Source organism: Macrobrachium nipponense, chromosome 6 (assembly GCF_015104395.2).
Source record: "Macrobrachium nipponense isolate FS-2020 chromosome 6, ASM1510439v2, whole genome shotgun sequence".
Taxonomy (NCBI): domain Eukaryota; kingdom Metazoa; phylum Arthropoda; class Malacostraca; order Decapoda; family Palaemonidae; genus Macrobrachium; species Macrobrachium nipponense.
Window position 1 is genome coordinate 104550136 of NC_061108.1, and position 26971 is coordinate 104577106.

General features: G+C 40.1%; 1 protein-coding gene across 1 annotated transcript in view; it reads right to left on the minus strand.

Moving 5' to 3' along the window:
* Nucleotides 1-26971, minus strand: part of LOC135216815 (serine/threonine-protein kinase greatwall-like) — a 135599-nt gene that overhangs the window by 10805 nt on the left and 97823 nt on the right. The window contains 7 exon segments of the mRNA XM_064252313.1: nt 7615-7771; nt 8152-8307; nt 11013-11184; nt 11384-12725; nt 12851-12993; nt 14236-14357; nt 15588-15697. Of these exon segments, the coding sequence (XP_064108383.1) occupies nt 7615-7771; nt 8152-8307; nt 11013-11184; nt 11384-12725; nt 12851-12993; nt 14236-14357; nt 15588-15697 (2202 nt within the window).

A 26971-nucleotide genomic window follows, 5' to 3' on the forward strand; every position in this document is an offset into this window, starting at 1 on the left:
GGCGTCTCGCGCCTGGCTGGCGCCTAGCGCCTGGCTGGTGCCTCGCGCCAGCCTGGCGCCTCGCGCCTGCCTGGCGTCTCGCGCCTGGCTGGTGCTTCGCTTGCCTGGCGCCTCGCGCCTGGCTGACTTCTCCCCACTTGCTGGAGATTCGAGCTTGTTAAGAGTCTCGATGAAAACTGGCGATGTCCACCTCGGACACTTTATTTGCCTGATTCATTCGCCTCTAGCGCATCTGCGCCAGATTGGAGGCCTACTCCTTCTCCTCATCAGGACAATGACAGTGTTTAATTGGACTGTCTTGCTCTGGCGTCTTTACACCTGTTTGGCATTTGGCGCCTGATTGGCGCTACATTGTACGAAAGTCTGAACATCCACAATCGTTTATCAGGAGAAAGGAAAAGGGTGGAAGAAATTCTTTCACTTTGAGCTTATGGCCTCTGCAACAAGGGGAGGTAATTTTAGTCGGCTACATCCAGTAGACGATAGGAAATCTAATAGTCCGAGAGACCAGTCTTCCTCCGAGGAGGATCATACTTGATACTTCAGTTGCTAACGAGCACTCTTCCTACATGTTGACGAGTTCTCTCGTTGCAAAATCTTCCCTATCCTTGCACGAAGGCAGGGAAAGAGCCTGGAAGTTTAAGGAGACTCTGAGCTGAAATTGGGAGGATTCCCGATTTCTAGCTCTTTAAATATATCTCTTCGAACCTTCTGGGAAGTAGTTTTGAGCCCTCATCGTATTCCAAAGACTCTGTCAGCAAACGTTTAAATCTTATCTTCTTTTGTAGATAATAACGTAAATACATTGCCTGGACAACGAATCCTTTATCTGAAAGCGTTGATCCAGGAATAAAAGGTTATAGTTCTTTTGCCAAACATACCATGCTGGCAGGAACCCATTGCCGAGTCTTTCTAGAATTTGATTCCAGATTCCAAGCCCAAAATCTCACTCGTCCTTTTGGTCGATTAGTACCAAGAGAGACATTGATGAGGAGCAGTTCCATCTTGTCAGAACACGGAATCTGAGGCCCAAATAGGATCCCATTGTCATTATAAGATCTCCAAGTCTTGTCGTATAGAGGTATTGTGTAAGATCCCGAAGATCTTAATGCTCTGCTATCCCCAATTCCCTTTATAGAGACAGAGTATAGCCTTTTACTGCGTTCTTTGATAGCAGATATATACAAAGGTAATTCTTCCCTCTGAAAGGGAAGAAAAAACCGCTATGTGGTTCACAGAGGTATCGGAAGAGGGACAGTTTCCTCATTCCCTCAAGCACGATCTGCAGTAATTATATATCTTATCCATGACTACTGTCATTTACCTTGAAACATCCTCTCATTCATGTCCACTTCTGGTCAGTCTGCACGCAGACAGACTCAGAGTGGAGAGGTTGTTAAGGTCCATTTAAAATAGATGTTGAAAGAATATTCAGACTGTCTTGGAAAAGACTTCCAAAACCTGCTGTGAGAAGAACGTGACCTATGAGAATCCAACCTCACTAAGTCTAAAATGAGGCATAACATATATCCTCTTTCTTTGACGCCCTTTGTCTTCATTCTGTAAAGAGTTTTTATCTTTTAGGGGAAAAAAGACTAAATTTTTATTCCCCTTTCTATAACATAAAGATGGCGTATATTGCTACCTCTCTCTTATATTCTTTCTTCCTGTCCTCGTGCCTGGGCAACGAGAGAATGGAAAAATTCTATCATCGTTATTCTGCAAAACAAATTATTATTATCCTATTCTCCTACTAACTGATCCAGGATCGAGGAGAATCATTCAAGATTCCTATCCTATGGACATCAGGCCGTAATGTATGGTTCAGATACTTGAAAGACGCCTCGCACCCAATACTGAGAGCTCCTACGAGTCTTTTCCAGTACCAAAACATTACAAGGTCTTCCTTGTTATATGTTTACATGGGAGTAGGATAATATACCATCCTGTTAATAACAATGAAAGAGAGAAAAGAGGAGCTGCATGGTTCAAGGGACTAGCCGAAACGTGCAATAAAAAAGGGGTTGCCAAGGTCTTTCTAAAAACCTGCACCCAGATTAACTTATGAGTCCGATATATTTTCTATCCCTTGTCTCATAAGGTTGAGGAAAGCGAGAGACCTCTAAAGATATCAGTTCTCTTCACCATGTAAAGGTCTATAAAGCAGAAGAACCCACTTATCCTGACACGTACTACGTTTGCCTGTGCGATATCTAGAATAATTGTCAGTAGAGGGTTGATCTGGCAAAAAGAGTTTCTCCCAAAACAACAACTCTTGCCAGGAAAGAAGTCGCTCACGCGACCACTATGTTACCTGACATGAGAAGTCTGTTCTTGTTAGAGACTTCCGCAATTTCAGTTAATCCTGACAAGGGCCACGGCCGCCTGTGTGACAACTTGTGTCACTGTCAGGAAAAAACTGATCTTGTGTCAGCTCTCAAAGAGGAAACTCTTGGAAAGTCTATCTCCAAATACTGAGAAATTGGAGATCCTGATATCTTGCGCCTGGCTGGCGCTCGCGCCTGGCTGACGCCTCGCGCCTGGCTGCGCCTTGGCGCCTGCTGGCGCTCCTGGTTGCGCCGATCGCCTGGTTAAAGCCTGGCGCTCGCGCCTGGTTGGCACCTATCGCCTGGTTAAAGCCTGGCTGGAGCCTTTATGGCCTATTACTCGCAACCTTGGTCAGGAAATCTCGATATCAAAATAAGAAGAGGTGCTGTAAGAATCCTATAATTCTACAGTACTTCCATAGTTGGATGTTTCTTCTCAATTTTCCTCTAATACGAGTATATCGGAAGGGGAATTATTCTTTCCTCGGTTAATTCTTCCGTATCCCCCCCCTTTTTTTCCTGAACGAGAAGGACCACTCCAGTGCGAGGGACTGAGTAACTTCCCAGCTCTATGTAGGAAAGCATAATTTGCTCTAAGGTATATCTATTAACTAATTATTTCTAGTTAGAGCCAGGCGTCTGGCTGGCGCTTATGATTCCTTATGGCATGGTTTGAGGAAAAGGAAGCAGTCTACAGGAAGACTGTTCGTCTTCTTCTTGCTCAGAGATCTATGAAGAAGACTTCTCGCAGGTTCTCACACAACTCTTTGCAATAAATGTTAGACATACTTAAACAGTTATTATCGTCGATCGAGGTTCTCACGGACTCGCAAATTCTTGTATTGCTTTTATTTAAAAACTCGCTCAAACGAGAAATATTTTGGATGGTGCTCTAGGCTTATTGCACCAAGCTGGCGCAATTTGCGCCAGGGTGGCGCAACCTGCGCCAGGCTGGCGCCTCCTACTAATTATCTTTATGTTATGTGCCAGAACATCTGTGTCTTTATGGTACCCGACATCCTTTCATATGCTAATTCCGTTCTTATTATGAAAAACTTTTATATACGTAGTATAATCCATTCAGGGAAACCATTTCCCACTAAAAGAATGTTTCCCATCCGACTCATACAACTTCTGCGCAATATCCGATTCTAAATACGGTTGTGTCCTTTTTCGAAAGACTTAACCATACCGTAGTCTTGAAGTGAATCTCTATTACATCTCTCTTCTCACTAAGTATGTATTCTAATAAGCCATGCTTTCGTAAGTATGAGTGCATTAAATAATATCATGTTCTGCTGCATTAGAATCCTTTAATCATGTTACCTACGGTAAACAGCATTGAAAGGTTGTAATATCCTTCTTATTGAAAGATTCCTAACAAAAGGCAGACTATATTATTTATGATAGCTTCAGTATTCCCTCAATCCGAGGCTAAGACCACGATTGTAGGGAAGAGATACGGTTAGTTATCCCATTCCGCAGGAGAGAGAGCTGTAAACGACCTCTCACGACTGAGAACAAGATGGTACTGCGACTGCGTTGGTTGGTCTTCAAAGCGAAAGCAGTCTGGCCTTCCCTTTCCATAGTTGCCAGTTACTCCCATTAAATAAAGGAATCTTATAAATTATTATCGAACTTCAGGAAGTTTTTATATAAGCATAATTAAGCTAACGAGACTTCGACAAGTCTAGAAACTAAATAGGTGTCGTCTAAACAATTCTTTTAAACCTATTCCTTCCTAGGAAAGTCCTAGAAGGGTACTGGTAATTCATGGAAACCTCTTCTAACACGAAGAAAAATGTTCTATCCTACTCTCAATCCACCAATAAAGATATGCTTCTCCGATCACTTCTCGAAGACACGATAGCATCATATAACTCATACTCTAGCTTAATAGAATCCTCTATAATACTGTTACATTAGGTAAACCGTATTAATTTAGGAAATTTTGTAAGGATTTCACTTGACCATTATAGCATAAATTTCGGTATGTGTCTATGCCTTGCCATACCGTAGTCCTAAGGCGATTTGTCCTAAGCATGGTAGGAGCTAGAAGCTTAAAAGTCATACATATATGCTTTATCACTCAATGAGATCCATATAATTCATTCGATTGACAAACAATCTAAATCGTTCCTCATCATAATGATTTATATCTAAAAATGCACCGATGGGGAATCTTATGTTGAAATAACAATTTCATACCCCCATTGGATAGCGCTCTCGTCTAGTTGCGAAAAAAAATGTTCGAACAATGACTTTATCACAAATGTTATCGAATGATCTCTAATATTAGAAGGCGCTAAATCGTCGCCTGATTCCGAAAGGTGGATCGATTAATGTCATTCTAATTTTGAATAATTCTACCAGAAGGCATTATACGAGGATCTTCGCCAATTTCATTCATTTGAAGTTCTTCTATCCATCGAGGAACCGTACGCATAAAAAGGGAGAAACACTGTTTTAGGATGCCTTTCCAATGGCTATCCCTGGCAGTCTGGGACGCTCTACAGAACCTGCCGAGGGGACGCCTGACCGGTGGGGATTCTCTGAAACCTCCTTACGGTTTTCGACATTCCTTCTCCTCTGGGCTTGTGAGCTTGGAAGAGGTCTAGACCTGAGAGCGAGACAGAGCCGATCAGACGCACCCTCCATTGTAATGGGGGAACACTATATTCACTTCTTACGTTCTAAGAGTTCGCATTCGAACTATATCCAAAGTCTACAATTTGCAAATATGATATTGTAGATTCTGCGGAGTAAGAAGGTGATGAGGATGCAACAACTACTAGTACTGTTACTACTATAATTGCTCGTTAACACAAGAGCTAATAAAGCTTCTAAAGGATAGTTACTTTTCTGACTTCCCCAACTAGGAGAAAGATATACATTTCCTCAATCAAACTCTAACACTTATTTGTATTAATGAATAAATATCAAGTAATTTTCCCTTTCATTGAAAGTACACGTAATTCACTTTCGTGAAAGTGGACGAGTGTCTACCGAAAACTTCGGTAGTTACACGTCACTAATCTTCTAAATTTTGAAGTTAAATTTATCAAAAAAAATTCTAAAAGTTAACAAAAGCGTATGCCGAACCAAAGATCCATTACTTCCCTGTAAAAGTTAGCCCAGACGATCGATGGCGATGAAACACGAAAATCCATCAGGAGGAACTGCAAACGTTGTTTACATTCCAAGCGACAGAAAAAATATGAATTAGAAAACAGGTATGGTTCCTATTCCCGCCACCCAGCGGCGGGGGGTAGATCACCTGACCTACCTGCCGCGTGTGCCGCGAAATTCGAATTTCTGTCGGACGACGGAGTAAAAGCTATGTATATATCTGACAGGTAAGTTGAATGTATAAAAATAACATTTTCTTTACATCCGCGCGGTGACTCCTCCGAAAAAGTCATACGTGCGATTGTGGTAATGTTTGCACCATTTTAAATTAGCTGTTACATAAAGTTTTATATATGAAAATATGCGCAATTTCATGTAGAATACAACAAAAAATAATTGAAGGTTGTAGCTTTTCTCATTTTTGAAATATTTGCATATAAATCACGATAATAGGAAAAAAAACCAGGTTCGGTCAACTTTGACTCTACCGAAATGGTTTTGAAAAACGCAATTGTAAGCTAAAAACTCTTACAGTCTAGTAACTATTCAGTCATTTATCTTCATCTTGAAACAAATTCGAAGTCTCTAGCAAAAAATTTAGATTTATGGTGAATTTAAAAAAAAATCTTTCCTTCCCTCCGCGCGCGGATTCTCCGCCACAAATCTCCGAAATGCGTACGTCCCATTCTCGGAATATTTGCTTTACCGTTTCCATATAGGCAGTTTCATAGAGTTTTATATATGAAAATGTGTGCAATTTCATGTAGAATAAAATGAAAAATATTTGAAGGTTGTAGCTTTTCTAATTTCCAAAATAATTGCATACAAAATATATATATATAAAAAAATTCGACATTTGGTCAACTTTAACTCGTCAGATATGGTCGAAAACTGCAATTGTAAGCTAATACTCTTACAGTATAGTAATATTCAATCATTTGTCTTCATTCTGAAAGAAATTGGAAGTCTCTAGGACAATATTTAGATTTATGGTGAATTTTTGAAAAAAAATATTTGTTTACGTCCGCGCATTACGAATTCATGCATTATTTTGTGATAATATTTTCTCTGTGTTGCTTTTATCGTTTTACAATGTGTTATATACCAAAATGATTGCAATTTAGTGTACATTACAACGAAAAAAAAGTAACTTGTTACCTTTAACCGTTTTGCGCACAGCGCGATTTGAATACAATTATATATGAAATTTCATTTTTGCGCTATCATATATTGCATTATTTATATATGATAATGATAATTTTTTTCATTTCTGATGGTTGCATACCAAACTTCAGGCAATGACAAAAAAAGGAGCCAAAAATGAACTCTTAATCTTGAAAACTAAGCGCGCTGTGATTTTTTGAAAAAAATATTTTTTCCGCTTCCGCGCTCACTCCGAAACCCCTCCGGCATACGGGAGACAATTTTTTATTTACCGCTCCGGCGTAAGAGGATTAAGCATACTGTAAGTTCTTAGAAATTCTAAGTAATGTTCAAGATTTACATATCATAACTGAATTAAAAATCAGTGTAATAAAGCAGAGGAAAAGGTGAACCAAAATGTTCAAATGACAATTGTTGAGTGATGATGGTTACTAAAAGAAAAACATGGAAATAAGTAACATTGGAACACATATTACAGGCATCAACAAAGATGCCTTCTTCCTTTACATTTATGGCTGAAAAGTTTATAATTCACAGCATCTTATACTATAGTAATTTTCTTTACTTTTATAACTACCTTTATAATAACTGTTTCAACCATCTATTTCTGACCAGATACACTTGATATATTGTTATAATAATCCCTAGATAAAACTTGATGTAACACTTTAATTTAAGCCTGCCTTTCCACAGTATTGAAGTATGTACCATGAAATGCTTCTAACTCTATAGGGTAGCTCAGCTCCATCTCTTTCAGTAACCATCAGAGAGAGTCCAGAAGTAGTTTTGTAAGTCAATTTAGCATGGTCTACTTTCTTAGGTTACAAAAGATTGAAGGTCTACAACGCATGTAATTACTGAGCATTTGAACAAGACCAATGAATTACATACCTATATGATAAAGGAAGATAATAATAAACTAAAATGTATTGCAAGACTGATTTATTTATAGAAGAAGAAAAAAATTGAGTATCAATAAGTTGATGTAACTAACCGTGGCCTAATCTTAGGAGAAGCTCGGGTGCCAGGTAATCAGGGGTTCCTAATATTCGAGATTCTGAGCCAATGGGAGGTTTGGCTCCTCTTCGTACACTTTTAGGAGCTCTTAATGGTGTATGACCAAGCATCTGAAGTGGAGTACTTGGAACACTCTGAAATGAATGAATTGCTAAATTAAGAAAATGTGTATGAAATCATGACCAAATCTTCTTATATTTATTACATACTCCACTTTGTTTGGTGTCCTTGTCTAGATTTGTTACTGAAACTCATGGAATATTCAATACTGTAATTTCTGGTGGCTAAGATACCTACGTATTTCATAATAATGACAGTTTTATTGAACTTGAAGTTCTAAGAAAACAAATCCACTTATTTTTAACATTTCACATTTGTCTGAGAATTTAAATCCTTGGTGTCAACAAAGAATAAGCCTTACTTATATTTTAAAACTACTTTCTAAAAATAAGTAAGTAAATAAAAGCATAAAAATCCTCACAGCAATTAAGCACTGTTAAATTATCCTTCTTACTTTTATTCTTCCTGGTGTGTGATAACTATGAAAATGTTGCATGTGTTGGGTGTGAACACTGGATCCTTGAGAGGGACAGTTCCTTTTATGATCCAAAGATGTATCTTTTTCTGGTGTGTCTGACATCATATCACTTTCACTGTACCATCTGACAATCTATAAAAAAAAATTCAAGATAATCATATTTCCCGCTAATCCGTCCTACACTATGCAACTTTCCTGTAATACCTCATAACCTCAAAAGGAAATTTCAAGCAACCATAGTTCATTTTGTAATTTCATCTTGCATATCAAAGTTATGGCAAGTGAATTCATATAACAGATATGAATTGAAAACCCTTGATACTGACTGTCAGCAATAACGAGGGGGGTCACAAAAGTTTTTCAATGTGTATAGTCAATAGCAGCGCAAGTAATTTAAGCTGGCTTCCCATACTCTTATAATTACAACCATCAAACTTAAAAATGATACTGCCTGAAGCAGATTTAAGACAGAAAACACATCTGTGATGTCCAGGGACAAAGCATTTAATTTTTTTATAAAACATAAATTGAAAAACTAGCATTATATTATTTAAAGGCAGTTGCCAAGAAATGAATAGTTATTTACAAAATGCAAAATGACACCTAAGAGCAGTAAGACATTTTCTGGTTAAGGGAACTTTCCCTCCAGCCACAGAAGCTTGTACCTGTAAAAGAAACACTTTTTAATGTATTTGTTTTCATATGAACTATACACTTACTGCTTCAACTTATAGCAATACCTATTTATGGAGGAGATTGATTTCAGAGTTCTTCGGCCATAATCACCTGGCTGAAGATTGTTGTATATATTATTAACATTGTCCTCTGCAATTGAACCTGAACTTTCTGATAGAGTAAAACAATGGACATCATAGAGTAGGGCATCTTCCCAGGTGTCTCATAAAGCACGATGTAGCAGGATTACACAAGGGCCTGTTTCATCATATAACCATAAGATCTAGGCACTTGCCTTGAGGATTATAAGCACTCCTAGGAGGCTGTAACATCCTCTTAAGGTCATGCTAAAGGCAGTTATAACCTCTAGTAAGTTGGAGCCAGTTAGTCTTGGTTGATGTTTTCTAATAGCTGGCAAGTTTATGCAAAAACTGATTATTTTTACAAATTTCCCAGGGCTGGTTGCATGATTGGCAATGTGATTAGATTTTGGCAAACTCAGGATCTAGAGAAGGGGTCTCCTCCCTTTTTTTATGGGGTTGAGAGGGGATTGCTCAGTACTAGCAGTTTGCAGTCTGACTATCCTTACTACAATTTTTATGAAATAGTTCACCAAGATCACCAATTCCCATTTCTAGACTCTCATGGGAGTAGTAGCCTCAAGGACTGGTGCTTTAGATAGAGGAAGGGCCAAAAAAATTGTAGTGATGTAGAGTTAAAAGAAACTAGATGGCTGGGTAAAAAAGACCAAAAGAAACAGAGGACTGGTAGAAGGGAGGAAGTAATACATGGTTTTAAGGAATGCTACAAAAAATCTTTAGTACTATCTGCAGTATTTCATGTAAGACAATGTAAAGTGTTAATCCCCCATGGATACTAGTAGTAGTTCTGTTTCTTGATTTTACAAGACATATATCAATTCTTATGGTTTCATAGGGTCCAATTCTTGGTTAGTAAGTGCTTAATAAAGCATAGGGCATATCACACAAAAGGATATCAGATTCTTCTCTTGTTTGAGTAGATAAAGTAATCCTATGAGAGTGAGTTGGGACTTATCCCTGGTACCTAAGCAGTAGTGGCTTACTTGTTTGGAGGTATTCAAGGCTGACTCTTGATGTGCCTGGTTCTCCAGACTGTAGCAGTCAGCTGTAACATCTACGCAATGGGTAATGACACCTTTTTGTGTAAAAATCAAGCTGGAGATGATGATGGCACTGAACTGAGTGGGGTTCACTCAGACACTGTGATCAAAAGGAATACTTTGGAGACTAACCAAGAAAGCAGCAGAGCAGTGAATCTTTCCATGGTGCCACAAGATAATCTGATTCCTGCTCTAAACAGATCAAGTGGGAGAAGGCATATACGAGTAAATAATATCAAATTCATTCATGGTTTTCTGTTCAGCTAACTTGACACCAAAATCCACTATAAAAGCAGTATAAGGGATGAAATGATGACATATGTTCCTGCACTAAAATGAAAATAGAAATTAAAAATTACTTGTTGTGTGGAAAGAATGAAAACATTACAAATCTTGAAAATAACATTCTCGGAAAGATCAACAGTTCTAACTCAACATAATTAACCCAGAAAGTGAGCTCAATCTGTGACAAGTATGGTGTGACTGAAATTACTGTCCATGGATAAAAAGGAGTATGTGATTAATGAGGTAGTATGAAAAAACTTGCTCTGTGTAATAAAAATAGTTTTTTAAGGAAGGTCCATTGCTTCAATATGGGTTAATGCACTGCATTTTCCCCTCCTCAATAAATGGTATTGGAAAAATAACTTCTTTGGTCTTTTGATTCACTAAGCAAGAATATTAATGCTGTACTTCCTTACATGAACACATAATGATAAACAATAAAGCTTAATCACTATAAAAAAAATGCAACTTACGATGAATAAGATATGACCCATTGCTCAATGCATATCCGGTGGTAATATTTAGGTAATGCAGTTATGTTAACTGCACAAGTCTACAGCTTTGAAATTAACATTAAACCCGGGTTGGTATAATTTCATTAGGTAGCTTATCCACACTTTGAAAGCAAGTAATTACTTATTGTTTCATCAAATAGGAATGGTCTACCTTATCACCAACAACAGATCCAGTTTGTACACAATACATGATTTTTATTCTGAATGAACATAGATATTACCTGATTTCCTTTTCGACCTGCATTTTCTTTACTTTGCAGTGATGCTCTGCTACTTGTGCTCAAAGGAGAGGGAATGTTTTCCTTATCTGTCAGAAAACCATCATCATCCTCTACAGATATCTGACAATTTTCTTGCATTTGATGCAATTTCAAAAGATCTTTTCTTTTGGTCCTGTTAGTAAAAATAAGATAAAGTAATATAAAAATAGCCATAAAAATAGTTCATCATTTTTATGAATTTATGATCTAATTAAAATCCCTAATTTCCTAAATTAAAACATCACATGAATTACTGAGAATGATACTCAATCAAAAATTTGTCTACATATCACAAATTTTAGGAAGTAACAAAAACTAATTACAATTCATACCTTTTTCTAATTCCCATCAAGGAACTTTTAGGAGATTCATCAGTGCAAGAATACTCTGTAGATGAATTACCAAGTGGACTCTTCTTAATATTCTGTTTTTTTAGTAATTGTCCATGAACTCCTAAGACTCCAAAATTTCCAGTGAGACCAGTTGAAGAACTTCGTGCGTGCACTGGTGGACTTATTGCTGATCCTATAGACCTCTTAATACCTCGTGACTGACAAGGTACTTTAAAATTCCTCTCACTTTGGCATGTATTCAAAGGCGGTGAAAAAATTCTTTTTTCAAAAATTTCATTCTCTCTAAATGAATCTGATACTTTAGGAAATGATCCATCTGCATTTACCTGCATAACTGGAAGTCTACCAGATGGCAAACATGGGTTTACATTCTCAGTAGAATTGTTCACATCTGTTGCATTCACATCATCGTCACCACATTTAGGAAGTACTGGAGAGCTGGTGGCAATATCAGCAGAGAAAATGCAATTTGGTATTGTGCTCAAAAGCCCTGAAGAATTTCCAACTGGTGACATTTGGTGAGACAGCTGAGACAAAGCACGTAACCTTGGATGGCACCTGTGGCCAATCTTTCCTTCAACATTCCTCAGAATTTTAGAAAACTCTGATGTTGCAAGCTCTGGACAGTTTTCAAATACATCTGATACACAGTCCTCTAGTCCTATGTCTAGGAACACATCACTATATTCAGAAGAAGCTCTACATGGCTTCCTCACCATGGTCACTGCTTTACTTCCTTCATCCGCAAGCTTCTCTGTTTGTAATTCTTTTCCACTGTCACAAGCTTTACCAATGGCTCCAATGGAGCAAGTCCTGGATTTTATGAGGTCACTGTCAACATGAAGATTACAATCCTCCTCAAAACTCATGCCTAAATCTTCACTAATATTCTGGACAGGTGAATGGTTAATTGGTAGTACACTCAATTCTCCACTATTATTTGATGAGTTTTTAGGGGAACTAGTGCTAACACTTGACATATCTGAGGATCTAACGTCACCAGTGAGCTCTTCTTTAATATCCTCAAGACTATTGTCTCTTGAGTGCCAAAGGGGAAGAGGATGTATACCACTTTCATGGCTAAGGTAGCTTGAAACGGAGAGATCAAAATCACTTGAAATGTCTTGTTTGACGATAAGACTAGCAGCGGTGTCTACAATTTCCTTTGGAGAATGTGAACACTCTAATCTTTTATTGGTATTTATACCATCAGCTTTTGGGGACACATATTCTGGTTCTTTCATTGGTGTGCCATCACTAGTAAAATGAAACTGCCTTTTTACATCACTGAAGCTCTTTGAGGTTTGACAAATTGGTGATTCTGAAAATTTTAAAAGGGCAAATGATTAAAAGTTCATGATCCCAAATAAATTATAATGTAAAGGTTTTCAAACATACTGAAAAAAGAAAACAAACAAGGCTACACAATATCCCCATGAAACTCACCTACAACAGAAGGGCTACTGTCTGATCTAGTATTTCCTCTTGCTGTATGGCCATCAGTGATGTTCTTCTGATTCTGAGTTGAAGGACTAACATAAGATCCCTGAGACTCATTTCTGGATATGTGCTGCATTTGCAGTGGAGTCCTGAATATCATAATGAGAAAATTTATGAGAAAAAGTTCAACAAATGTCTTCATTAAAAAAAGATTGGAACACACTTATGTCAATACTGTATCATATAGTATAACCATATACAATAATGCTTAACTCATGTACCCCCCCCAAAAAAAAATAAAAGGGCTTGACGAAGTAAAATACATAAAAATTACATTAATCATGTTTTATATTTAAATAGGGGTGTTTTATTCAATAAATATATTCTATGAACTTTCATGAATGTTTTCGGCCTTCATGCCAACATAGTATGTAAAACATTGGGTTTCAGAGGGAAAAATCTGAAGTAAAGCAAAGGGATCCACAGAGATCAGTGCAAGTGAAGAACTTTTGGCTAGCACCAAATGGAATATCAAAAGGCCACAATGCCTTCAGCAACTCCTTCATCTCCTGATAATGTCTTGGAATCAATGCAACAAAAACAACTGTTTGGGGTAGCAGAAACTGTCAGTAACAGTAAGAGCACTGGCAAGGAAAGTCAGCTGATTTCTGTCTGGTCCGTGTGTACCCTGCTTGGCAAAAGGAAAAGGAGCAGACACAATACCAGTGGAAACAGTTGGGGTCATGGCAGATGTAGAATGGTAAGGTGTTACCCTCAAATTCACTGACAAGAACATCTTCAACTTCTTTCTACTACATCAACACTTCTTCCACTGGCCAGGTGACCAAGAGATACATGTGATGAAGTTCAAGGACAGAATGTGCACTGACAGTCATAGGCAACATGACTATCAAAAACTCAATCATGCTGAACATTCAGTCTTAAAGAATTATCAGGTGCCATCATTTCCACAACAGTTAAAATTAGAACAATTTGAACCAGAAAATACTTAAATAAGAAGCTTCAGCAGCAGCCAAGATGCATAGCTTTCCATAATGTCTGCACGACAATAAGCTGTTTATTGAGCGAGAGGGTGGTTCCCCTATCCCTTCACTCACCTGCCACTAGTTAATTACCATGTTACCAAGTTTCGACGACATAATCAGCTTTTGCTAAAAGTATATCCATATAGAAGGCAAAGGTTTTGTAAATGAGCATTACAGTGTGCTACACACCACTGAATGAATTCTTTGTAGATATAAAAAGATGAATTTCAATTAGAGCAGCATAATGTAAAGAATTACATACCAAAGAAATGAATTGTTGTTGGTGCTGAGAATGCAAAAGTTGGTAGCCTAGGACCAAAGATAAACAAGGATAAGATTAAATACCTTTGCAGCTCAGTGCTTGCAGTCTGATTCCTGAATGACATTTTTTGTGTGCTGATTAAACTTGAGTTTACTTGTTCACTTAACATAGAATAATTCAGGGTACTACAGCTGTCTTCCGATCTCTGAAATAATAAAGCATGGGTCATATCAATAAGCAATAACACAGTCACATTGTGATTGTTACTGGGCATTTCTAGTGTTGTTATAATCAGATGTTAAATTTGATTACAGTTATAATCAGATATTAAATTTGATTAGACTACTAAGTTTAATAGTCACTACACAACTTACAAATGAATTATGTTCCTAAAGGCCATTCGTATTTTGAAGTGTTCGTACGTTGGTTTTTAATATGTAGTGCATAATTTTTATTGATGTTTACATTCCCAAGTTGATTCAGGAGTCATAGAATGTACTATTATCAATGTATTTCTAAATCATAAAGTATTATGAGGAATTACTTTAGATGGTAGGAAGGTCAAAAGAAGAAAATAAAATTTAGACCTATGCAGCATTCAAAATTTAGGATTTTTTTTCTATAATTTGAAAGTTATGAACTTGGAGAGAATTTCGCAGAGGCAGTGTCTGACACTGGAAGTTCACAAAGTAAATATTGCACACTGCCATCTATTGATAAAAATACAAACTAAACATTTCCTATGGGGAGAGTAAATATGTAAAAAAATAGGAATTCATCAAAGAAAAAATAAATTGGGAAGATAGAAATAAGTAAGAACATTTTATGAGTCTGAATGAGTATTCTCGTGATTGTAGAATACAAGGTAGTTAATCATGAGAATACTGGGGATAATCAGAGAAGGGGTTAAAGTAACAGGTTCCAGTTCTTCCTAGTGTTCTTCTGTTCTTTGCAAAAATTCTTACTAGGTAGGAATAGGCGTGCAGGGCAAAATTTGAACTTACTGGTGGCAAAGGGGAGTGCTCCAAACAAAATTCTAACTTGTGACCCTGTCTGCTTGTATCTCTGAATGTTTGTAACATGAATGTTCATAAGTAGGGTGGTGACTGTAAATATATTCCCATAAAAGTGTGCCAGAGAGCTGCTTAAACTAGAAAATCAGTCATTAATAATGAAATAGAACTTCAACATGGAGTGCCTTCTGTCTTACTTGTAGAATTCATTCTCAGACTTTCTGCAGAACAAGGATGTGCTTTAATTTCCTTATTCATAATTAATCTTGGATTGTTAAATATAAACTTGTATGAATATAAATGAACAGAATCTTTAAAACCAAGAACATTGTACTGTGCAGTTTAAACACTTGACTTATTTCATACAAATGATCAGCCGAATCTTTCACAGTGCACAGTATGAATACTCCAGTTGGACTTACAAAGGAAAGATGTGATTTAAGAGACAAAATCTGACCAGGGGTTCTCATGTAACGTAAACCTGACCTTACAGCTGTTGGTGTAGCTGGTACCATTTCTGACAATTCCATTTCTGAAAAGAAAAATGTACTATTAAACCAAAGCATTAGCTATATAGTTACCAAAAGGTCGTTAAACCAGATAATAGTCATATTTCTAGGCTCTCATTGGGTTCACCCAAAGGATATGTTCTCTACTTAGGAGTGATTTTAAAATGAAGGAAGTCATACATTACAAATTGGAGAGTGAGATGGGAAAAGCTCAAAGCAAACACATGAAAATTGATTGGTTAGTGCAAAATACCTTAGTTCTGTCTAAAGTGCGTTATACAAGACATTCCATAAGTGGCAATGCCCCAAAATGAACATTACTTGCATGACCAACTTCATACTGCAACTCTGATTTAACCTGTTTTTACTACTACTGTATGTACTTTTGCTAATGCCAGTGATGTTGAAAAAGGACTGATACATAAAATAGAGAGCAAATACATACACAATATGGATTGTGAAACATCTACAATCACAATTTTTAGATAAACTAACGTCATAATCATAATTTACAAATTTCCTTAAATAACAAAATAAGATCAATGCTAACATAACAATTTGGCAAAAATAGAATTTTTCCTAACTATACAAACCTGACGTCCTTTAACAATAGGAATGTAACTAGCGGCAGCTGGAACCGGTCGTAAGCTTCGAACAAGGGAGTTCGGTAGTTAACTGCTTGTCCGACAGTCAGCGCACCGTGCGACTGGGAGGTGAAGAAACACAGAGTGAGGGGTGGCATGAGGTGGGACTATGTGTAAAGGACCTTGCGAATCAGACAGAACGGGGGAAAGGCGTAAACAAAGAGGCTGTCCCACAGGTGTTGAAGAGTGTCCTCTGCAGCTGCCCATGGGTCCAGTACAGCCGAGAAGAAAACCTGAAGTTTCCTGTTGTGCCAGGTGGCGAACAGATTTACGACTAGATGCCCCCACAGGTTGAAGAGCCTTTCCGCCACGTCTGGGTGTAGGGACCATTCGGTCCCTATCACCTGATCCCGACGGCTGAGCTTGTCTGCTACTACATTCCTCTTGCCTGGAATGTAGCGGGCTGACAGCTCTACCGAGTAAGCCAAGGCCCACTCGTGCACCTGCAACGTCAACTGGTGCAACGGGAGGGATACTAGGCCTCCATGTTTTGTTGACGTATGCCACTACTGTGGTGTTGTCGCACATCAACACCACCGAGCATCTCATCAGACGGTCCTGGAACTCTTGGGGAGCGAGGAACGCTGCCATGAGCTCCAGGACGTGATGTGAAGGTGCTTGTCATGATGATCCCACACTCCTGCAGCCAGCAACTCCATCCAGGTGTGCGCCCCATCCCTCGGTTGACGCGTCTGAAAACAGCAACATCTCCGGGGGGAGGGGAGTGCGGAGAGGCACTCCTCTTAAGAGGTTCCTGTCATCCAGCCACCAGGCTAGGTCCTGCCTCACCTCCTTTGTGAGGGACACGGGGAAGTAGGGCGGGTCTCTTGCCTGTGACCAACTCTCCTTTAGTCTCCACTGGAGAGACCGCAGGTGAAGACGCCCGTGAGGGACTAACTTCTTGAGTGACGACAGGTGGCCGATCACGACTTGCCACTGCTGGGCTGGCTGTTCCTGCCGAGACAGGAACTGGTAGGCTGCCTCCCTGAATCTGCTGATCCACGAGTCTGCGGGAAAGACTCGTCCTGCTACCGTATCTATCAGCATACCCAGGTACTTCATCCTCTGCTTGGGCTCGAGATCTGACTTCCCGAATTTCACCACGATCCCCAGATTGCGGCAGAACTCGAGGAGTCGATCCCTGTCCCGTAGCAACTGCGAGTGGGAGCTCGCCAGGACTAACCAGTCGTCGAAATACCTCAAAAGATGTATCCCTGACGAGTGGGCCCAAGCAGACACCAGAGTGAACACTCGCGTGAACACCTGTGGGGCAGATGAGAGACCGAAGCAAAGTGCCCTGAATTGGTACACCGTCCCGTCGAGGATGAAGCGGAGGTACTTCCTGGAGGACTGATGAACGGGTATCTGGAAATACCATCCTTCAAGCCCACCGAAAGCATGAAGTCGTTCTCCCTGATGGAGTCGAGCACGGAGCGTGCTGTCTCCATCGTGAACTGAGACTGGCGAACGAATCGGTTCAGGGGAGAAAGATCTATCACCGGGCGCCAGCCCCCTGAAGACTTCTCCACCAGAAAAAGACGGCTGTAGAAGCCCGGTGACCCATCCCTGACGATCTCCACAGCTCCTTTGCTCAGTCAGCATGGCTTGGACTTCCTGCCGAAGTGCTACGTCCTTGGATGTTCCGGGTACGTAGGTCTGAAGACTCGAAGGGTAGTAGATACCCCTCCCGAAGGACGTCTACTATCCAGGTCTCCGCTCCAAAGCGCGCTGCCATGTTGCCCAATGGCTCGCCAGGCAACCCCCCACTTCCGGCAGCAGGTGAGGGGGAATGCTGTCCCTAGCGTTTCCCACCTCTCTTCGGCTTCTTCTTCCCAGCTCCCCTTCGTGAGAAGGAGGGCTGGGAGGAGGGCTGGTTACGGTCGCTCCTAGAAGTCGAAGGCAGATGCGATCGTCTTGGCTGCAGAGGAAGCGCTAAACAAGCTCTTGGGCTTGGCTGCAGTAGCTCGAGGCTGCCCAGATGCCTTCGAGACTGCCTGGTGTACTAGACGGTCACTGTCATCAGTGCGCCGTCGCTCCACTGCAGTGTCCACCATCTCTCCGGGGAAGAGAGAGGAGGAACTCCGCACCGGTCCATTGCGAAGACCCAGAGCCGCCTCACGCCCAGCCGCCCTGGTCACTCGGGTGAGGACTGCGTCCCTACGCCGAAAAACAAGGTTGGCTCATAGGTTTGCTGTCTGGTGGGCTAGGTAGGAGATGGCTCTCCCTCCAGACTGGCACAGTCTCCCGAAAGCCGGGTCACCTTCAATAGTGATATTTCCCGAAGTGGCCGCAACCTTACACACCGTGAGGGACCACAGGTCTAACCAGGAGACTGCTTGGAATGCCGCCATGGCGGTTGATTCCAAGGCGAGTGCCTCTTGCTGCGAGAACTATAAGTTCTCCGACAGGAGCTGATGCAGAGACACCCCGGGGGTTAGCCTAGCTAGCTCTGGGTTAACCTGTTTGGGTGGCAGAGGGTCCTCAAATGGCACGTAGAATCTCCTCTGTTGCAGTAGAGGCGGTGGAAGTAGCTTGGAAGACCTGCCAGACCATAGCAAACCCTCCTGTCCGGAGACGAGAGTCCACCTGGCCCAGCACCGAGTCAGCCAGAGCCGATTGCGGCTGACCCACCGTCATCTTGGGTTCCTTCTTAGGACCCCAGAACGACTCGAGCCGGGACGTGGGCTCAGAAGGTGGGAGCGGCGATCCTTCCCTAAGGTCGTTGTGCTGACGAATCAGCACAATAACCTCTGCAAATGACCTCTGGATCTCGGGAGTGACTGCGTCTTGTGGAGTAGGACTGTCCAGTCCCTCCTGCCACTTGCGCATACGACCTGGTCGGTCCTAAGACCGCGCCTGGTTCGTAGGGCGTTGTGGTGGGACTGTGAGGAGCGCGCTTCTCACAATCACTCCAGATCGCCTCGCTCTTCCCAGCGTAACCCAAGGAAGTTGAAGGGATCGGAGAGGAAGACCTGGCGCTCCTCCCTCGCTCACCGGTAGAACTGGTGTGCTTGGGGGGCTGCAGGCGATTGCCTACCTGCGGTAGTGATCGAGCTGCAGGCCTGGTCGCGCGGCTGGACTGAGAACAACGGCTCTGGTCCCGTGCATCAGAGGAGCTGCTGCTGGTCCCCCTACCCGCCCGGTCCCGATGGAAGCGGCGGTCAGGGGACCTGCAGAGATCACTGTCGCGGTGGGAGTGGTGCCTGTCCTCACGGCGCGTCGAAGCAGGAGTGTGCTGAGCGACTCTCGCCAGTCTTCTGCTCCGTGCCTCGGTCCTGGCGCCAAGCGAACTCGGAAGCCTGAGCCTTGGCTGTACAGTCACCCGCAGGTGACCGTACACTCGGTACCTCTTGCGAACGAAAGGCCAAGCCGGAACCTGGTGTAGCGGCAGAACCCCTAGCACCAAGTGAGGAAGTACCGGTGTTAGCCGGTACCCCTCTGGTCCCCGTCTTCTTCTTCGTTGCAGAAGGAGAGATGGGCCCCCTCCCTAAGGAGCGGGAGGACCAGCGGAAGAACCCTGTCCCACCGGAGTGAGACGGGCCCTTAGAAGTTCCCGAAGGAGACTTCTTAGGGGGGAGGAGGTAGCCTTCTTATTCCTCGGCTTGGAAGCCTTGGAAGTCGAAGGGGAAGAGGTGGCAGCAGGCGACAACGAAGAAGACGACGACGACACCTTCCTCCTCTTCCTCGTCAGCTTCCTCAGGACAGACGTCAGGTCCTCCATCCAGGACGGAGCCGGGGCTATTGCCAAAGCAACACGCCCCGGCTGCACCTGTCCGGAAGGACCCGTGACTGGGGCAGCAACACCACGGGCAGGAAAGACGTCGGCAGGGGCTGGTCCAGGCACGGCAGGCACGGCAGGAGCGGCAGGTACGGCAGGAACATCAGGTACAGCGTGGGGACGTTTCCAGCTCACGGGAATCCATTACAAAAGTCAATAATAAAATACAAAGCGCACGTACTTAGAGTATTTTATCAAAGACACACAAAGCAAACCAAGTTTAAAGAAGATACAAACCATACGACGAAAGCGGGCAGAGAGCGAACAACACGTCTGTCTCCGTCGGCGGCCGAAAGCAAAGTGGTTCTTCACCTTCCAGTCGCTCACAGTGCGATTTGTATACTTACAATTATACATGAAATTTTTTTTCACGCTGTCATATATCCCAATATTTATACGGGTAGTCCCCGGGTTACGACGGGTTTGGCTTATGACGTTCCGAGGTTAACCCTTAAACGCCGAAGGGGTACAGTAGTACCTCGAGATACGAAATTAATCCGTTCCAAGGCGCCTTTGGTATCATGAGGTTTTCGTATCTTGGACCACATTTTACATGTAAAATGGCTAATCCGTTCCAAGCCCTCCAAAAACACCCCAGTAAATTTCATAATAAAGCTAAATTGACCTATAAACAATGAAATACTACAACAATTTGGACCATTCAATACCTAAATTAATAAAAAAAAATGCAAAATATAACCTGTAAATAAAGTGTATATTAGTGTACATGGTAACAAGAAATATACTGTACGTAAAATGTGGAAGCTTACCTTTCGAGTGAGGCTACGTACATACGTAACTATCCAAGGAAGATTGCTTCTGCCTACTTTTCACAATATTCCTGTGTGAGCCTTTTTGGGGGGTGTCTTCTACAAATGATTGCACTTTATTAAAAGCGGCTTTAATTTCTGCCGTTTTTTTTCTTTTGTACATATGTACGTACGTACACTTTAAAAAATATACGTACACAATTCCTGTGTGAGCCTTTTCGGGGGGTCTTCTACAAATGATTGCACTTTATGAAAAGCGGCTTTAATTTCTGCAGTTTTTTTTTCTTTTTTTGATTTTTTACTTTTTTTTTTTTTTTTTTTTTTTTTTTTCTTTTTTTTTTTTTTTTTTTTTTTTTTTTTTTTTTTTTTTTTTTACACAATTTCAACTTAATGTTTATTATCACTTGGTTCTTTCTTTGCACCTTATGACTCTGTTGTCCCTGGTGTCCATCAAAACCCTGTTCAACCAAATGCTCTCTCTGCAACTGATTGGGGTACTGAATGTTCGGCTGCTGACCTTCAACATAAACCGAAGTGCCTTGATTATATGTAAATGATTGGTCTACAACCTCTGTTCAGCAGGGAGTGGATATTCTACCAACCTTGCAAAGTTTCCAGTTATCCCATGAGAGAGACCTTGATCACTTATCCCATGTGAGAGATCTTGGTCACTTTTTTTTTTTAAATAACGTACACATTGATGATCCCGAAAACAAATACCGCGTGCGTACTATAACAATGCTAGTACCGAGTGGCCGAAGCACGCCACCACGTATACATAGTAGATGCATGATGGGAGGGACGCTGGCCAATAGGAGAGAAGGATTTCATGGCCGCGACTAGCATCAGGAACCAATGGGAGAGCAGGCGGATGGTGGCGAGTCTACTAGTACTAAGATGGCGGCGCGTGGCGCGATTTTCAAAATTGTTATCCGGGCGAATCTCGGACTTTCAGAAACCTTTCGTATCTTGAAAACTTTTCGTATGTAGGGCCGTTAAATTTTTTGTATTGGCTTTCGTATCTCGAGTTTTTCGTAAGTTGAAGCTTTCGTATCTCGAGGTACTACTGTATATTAAAAATTGTCTTCCGTGTGCCGAGGCGGTCTCGAAGTGAGCGCGGAAGCGGAAATTTTTTTTTTTTTTTTTCAAAAAATCACAGCACGCTTAGTTTTCAAGATTAAGAGTTCATTTTTGGCTCCTTTTTTGTCATTGCCTGAAGTTTAGTATGCAACCATCAGAAATGAAAAAAATTATCATTATCATACATAAATAATGCGATATATGATAGCGCGAAAACAAAATTTCATAATTGTATTCAAATCGCGCTATACGCAAAGCGGTTAAAGGTAACGAGTTAATTTTTTTTTCGTTGTAATGTAAACTAATTTGTGATTGTTTTGGTATATAACACATTGTAAAACAATAAAAGCAACACAGAGAAAATGTTATCACAAAATAATCCATGAATTTGTAACACACGGACGTAAACAAATATTTTTTTCAAAAATTCGCCATAAATCTAAATATTGTTCTAGAGACTTCCAATTTCTTTCAAAATGAAGACAAATGATTGAATATTACTATACTGTAAGAGTATTAGCTTACAATTGCAGTTTTCGACCATATCTGACAAGTTAAAGTTGACTGAATGTCGAATTTTTTTATATATATTTTTTTTATATGCAATTATTTCGGAAATAAGAAAAGCTACAACCTTCAAATATTTTTCATTTTATTCTACATGAAATTGCGCACATTTTAATATATATAAAACTCTATGAAATGCGTAATATGAAACTAGGCAAATATTCCGAGAATGCGACGTACGCATTTCGGAGATTTGTGGCGGGGAATCCGAGCGCGGAGGGAAGGAAAGTTTTTTTTTCTAAATTCACCATAAATCTAAATATTGTGCTAGAGACTTCAAATTTGTTTCAAAATGAAGATAAATGACTGAATATTACTAGACTGTAGGAGTTTTAGCTTATAATTTGTTTTTTTCGTTTTTTTCGACCATTTGCGGTAGAGTCAAAAGTTGACCAAACGTGGTTTTTTTCTATTTATTGTGATTTATATGCAAATATTTCGAAAATGAGAAAAGCTACAACCTTCATTATTTTTTTTTATATTCTACGTGAAATTTTGCACATTTTCATATATAAAACTTTATGTAACAGCTAATTTAAAATGGTACAAACATTACCACAATCGCACATATGATTTTTTCGGAGGAGTCACCGCGCGGACGTAAAGGAAATGTTATTTTTTTCATAAATTCACCATAAATCGAAATATTGTGCTAGACTTCCAATTTGTTGCAAAATGAAGGTAAATGATTGAATATTACTAGAATATAGGAGTTTTAGCTAAAAATTGCATTTTTTGACCATTTCGGTAGAGTCAAAGTTGACCAAACGTGGTTTTTTTCTATTGTGATTTATATGCAAATATTTCGAAAATGAGAAAAGCTACAACCTTCATTATTTTTTTTATATTCTACGTGAAATTTTGCACATTTTCATATATAAAACTTTATGTAACGGCTAATTTAAAATGGTACAAACATTACCACAATCGCACATATGATTTTTTCGGAGGAGTCACCGCGCGGACGTAAAGGAAATGTTATTTTTTTCATAAATTCACCATAAATCGAAATATTGTGCTAGAGACTTCCAATTTGTTGCAAAATGAAGGTAAATGATTGAATATTACTAGAATATAGGAGTTTTAGCTAAAAATTGCATTTTTCGACCATTTCGGTAGAGTCAAAGTTGACCGAAGGTTGAAAATTTGTCACTTATAATTTTTTATATGAAAATATTTCAAAACTGATAAAAGCTACAACCATGGGTTGTTTTTAGTTGTATTGTGCATGAGATTGCACACATTTCCATATATAAAACTTTATGTAACGGCTAATTTTAAAATGGTGCAAACATTACCACAATCGCATGTATGATTTTTTTCGGAAGAGTTACCGCGTGGACGTAAGGAAAAAGTTTTTTCATAAATTCACCATAAATCGAAATATTGTGCTAGAGACTTCCAATTTGTTGCAAAATGAAGGTAAATGATTGAATATTACTAAAATATAAGAGTTTTAGCTTACAATTGCGTTTTTTGACCATTTCAGTAGAGTCAAAGTTGACCAAAGGTTGAAATTTTGGCACTTATCGTTATTTATATGAAAATATTTCAAAACTGATAAAAGCTACAATCATGAGTATTTTTTTGTTGTATTCTACATAAAAAATGCACAAATTTTCATATATAATACTCCATGTAATGGCTAATTTAAAATGGTACAAAAATTATGTCAAAGTGATGAAATAATTTCAGAGAGGTGTCACCGATACTTTTTAGTGCGGCAAGAAAGAAATTCGCGCTTGTGCACCTGCGTAATGATTGTAAACAAAACAACACTTTGATCCGTGAACTCCCAGCATCCCCCAAGGCGCGTGATTCAAGAGTTTTCGGCTGGTAGGCCTATAAGTACTTTTCCGCGAATTTTCAACAAAACTTTTGTATGTAGACTTAAAAAACGTCCAGTCGGCACCCGAGAGATTAAAAAACGTCGACGTAAAATACGTCCACTCGGCGTTTAAGGGTTAAGGCGCTTCTCAATTATATTCATCAAGACATTATTTCCAGGGTTACGACGCCTACAACGCTGATCTGGCAGACGAAATATGACACCAAAAATGCAAAATAATCAATATTTGAAGGTTTTTTGATGAAAACTGCAATAGTTTTCAATGCACCCAAAGCATTAAAAGTAAGGTTTTCTTAGGATTTTTAACGATATTCCGGCTTACGACGCGTCTCAAGAACGGAACCCCCGTCGTAACCCGGGGACTGCCTGTATATGATAATGATATTTTTTTCATTTCTGATGACTGCATACTAAACTTCAGACAATGACAAAAAAAAAGGAGACAAAAATGAACTCTTAATCTTGAAAACTAAGCGTGCTGTGATATTTGGAAAAAAATATTTTTTCCGCTTCGGCGCTCACTCCCGAACCCCGCCAACTTACGACGAAGAAAGCGGAATCACTAACCGAATTTACATTAACAAACAAAATCTATGTGAACGAACGAATTCCGCGTGCATACGATAACGCGGATGCGACGAAGTGGTCAAAGGACGCCTTTACGTAGAGCAGGGGTTTCCAAACTTTTCAATGTAAGGGCCACATTAGATATTTCCCACATTTATGCGGGCCAAAGGAAAAAAAATCAGTGTCAGTAATTTAATTTCCTCAAATATTACAGTATAAACATGGAAAAATTAAAACATATCTTGTTGGAAAAAATCAGGGTAAACTAAATAGATTCCTGCCTTTAGTTTTATGCAACCAAATTAGTGTGACGAATGATACTAATGTTTTGACTTCAAAATTTCATTGAAATCAGGTTCCAGATTAGATGAGCCAAGTGTAAGAATTGATTTCAAATGAGCATTAGACAAATTTGCTCGATAGTTAGATTTCACATATACGTACTTCATTTTGGAAAATGTTTGTTCACACAAGTATTTTGTACCAAAAATGGACACAAAACAACAAGCAAACTTTATCAAATTTGGAAACTGATCTGGCTGCAGGCATTTATAAAACTCAATCAGATTTCCTTCTCTATACTTATCTTTCAGTCTGTCATCTGCCTGGAGATCAATAATTTCCATTTGAAATTGAGTTGGAAGATTTTCAGCATTGCAGTCAAATGGATTATGAAAGAGCCTGATTTCATTTGCTTTGGCATCAAGGTCAGCAAATCGCTCCTGAAACTGTTTTTTCAACTCTGAAATATTTCATTTGCAAATGAAGAAGGAAATTTAACTTTACTTTCTGCATAAAATTTTTCACAACATGGAAAATGAGCAAAATTCTTAACTTTCACCTGGCCTTCAAGTAGCGCAAGTTTTGTTCTGAATGCCTTGACATGAACAAAGTAGTCACTGATCAATTTTTTTTTTGCCTTGCAACTTCAGATTCAATTGATTCATATGACCTGTCATATCTGCAAAAAATGCCAATTTCCAAATCCATTCACATTCTGATGTCAGTCGTGCAATAATTATTTTTTCAAGGCCACCACACAGGGATTTGTTTGCCGGGCCGGATGTGGCCCGCGGGCCATAGTTTGGAGAGCCCTGACGTAGAGGGATGATGGGACAGATGCTGACCAATAGGAGAGCAGGATCTTACGGTGGTGACTAGCATCAGGAACCAACGGGATAGCGGGAGGATGGTGGCGAGTCTACTCAGTTGGCGGTGCGCGAGTTTTAAAATTGTTCTGGGCGGTCCGGGCAAATCTTGGACTTTACCCTTTCGCAAACCTGAATTATTTTCGTATACAGAAGCAAAAAAATCTGTCTTTGCTTTCGTAACTTGGATTTTTCGTATGTCGAGGTTCCACTGTATTGAAGTTTTCCTTCCAGAACACTCTTAGGGTCAATCCAGTATCTGAGGTCACTTCAAAGCACCTTTGAAACAGTGCCTTTGTGTAAAGTTTCTTGAAGTCCAAGATGATTTGCTGGTCCATGGGCTGGATGAGAAAAGTGCCATTAAGGGGCAAGAAATTCACAGAGCTAAATTTAATTTCATCCAACAATTGGTCCTCTAAGCCAGAAGGATGTGCAGGAGCATTATCCATTACCTAGGAGGCACTTGAGGGGCAACTGATTTTTGTTGAAGTAATTTTTCACACTCGTGACCCATGCCTTTTTATTGGCCTTCCACATCCCAGATAGTTTATTCTTGATCACACTGTTTTTCTTGAACATTTGGGGAATTTCAGAGTGATACGCAAGTAGAGGCTTCACTTTAAAATCCCCACTGGCATTCCCACAGACTAAGAATGTTAGCCTATCCCTCATAGGCTTGTGCCCAGGCAATGAACTTTCCTCCTGCATGATGTAGATCTGTTTTGGCATTTTTTTCCAAAACAGGCCTGTCTCATCACAATTGAAGACCTGTTGTGGGAGGGATCCCTCAGCCTCAAGATAATCTCTGAATTCACCAACAAATTCTTCGGTGGCACGTTTGTCGGAACTCGTAGCTTCCCCATGCCGTACGACACTATAGATGCCCATACGCTT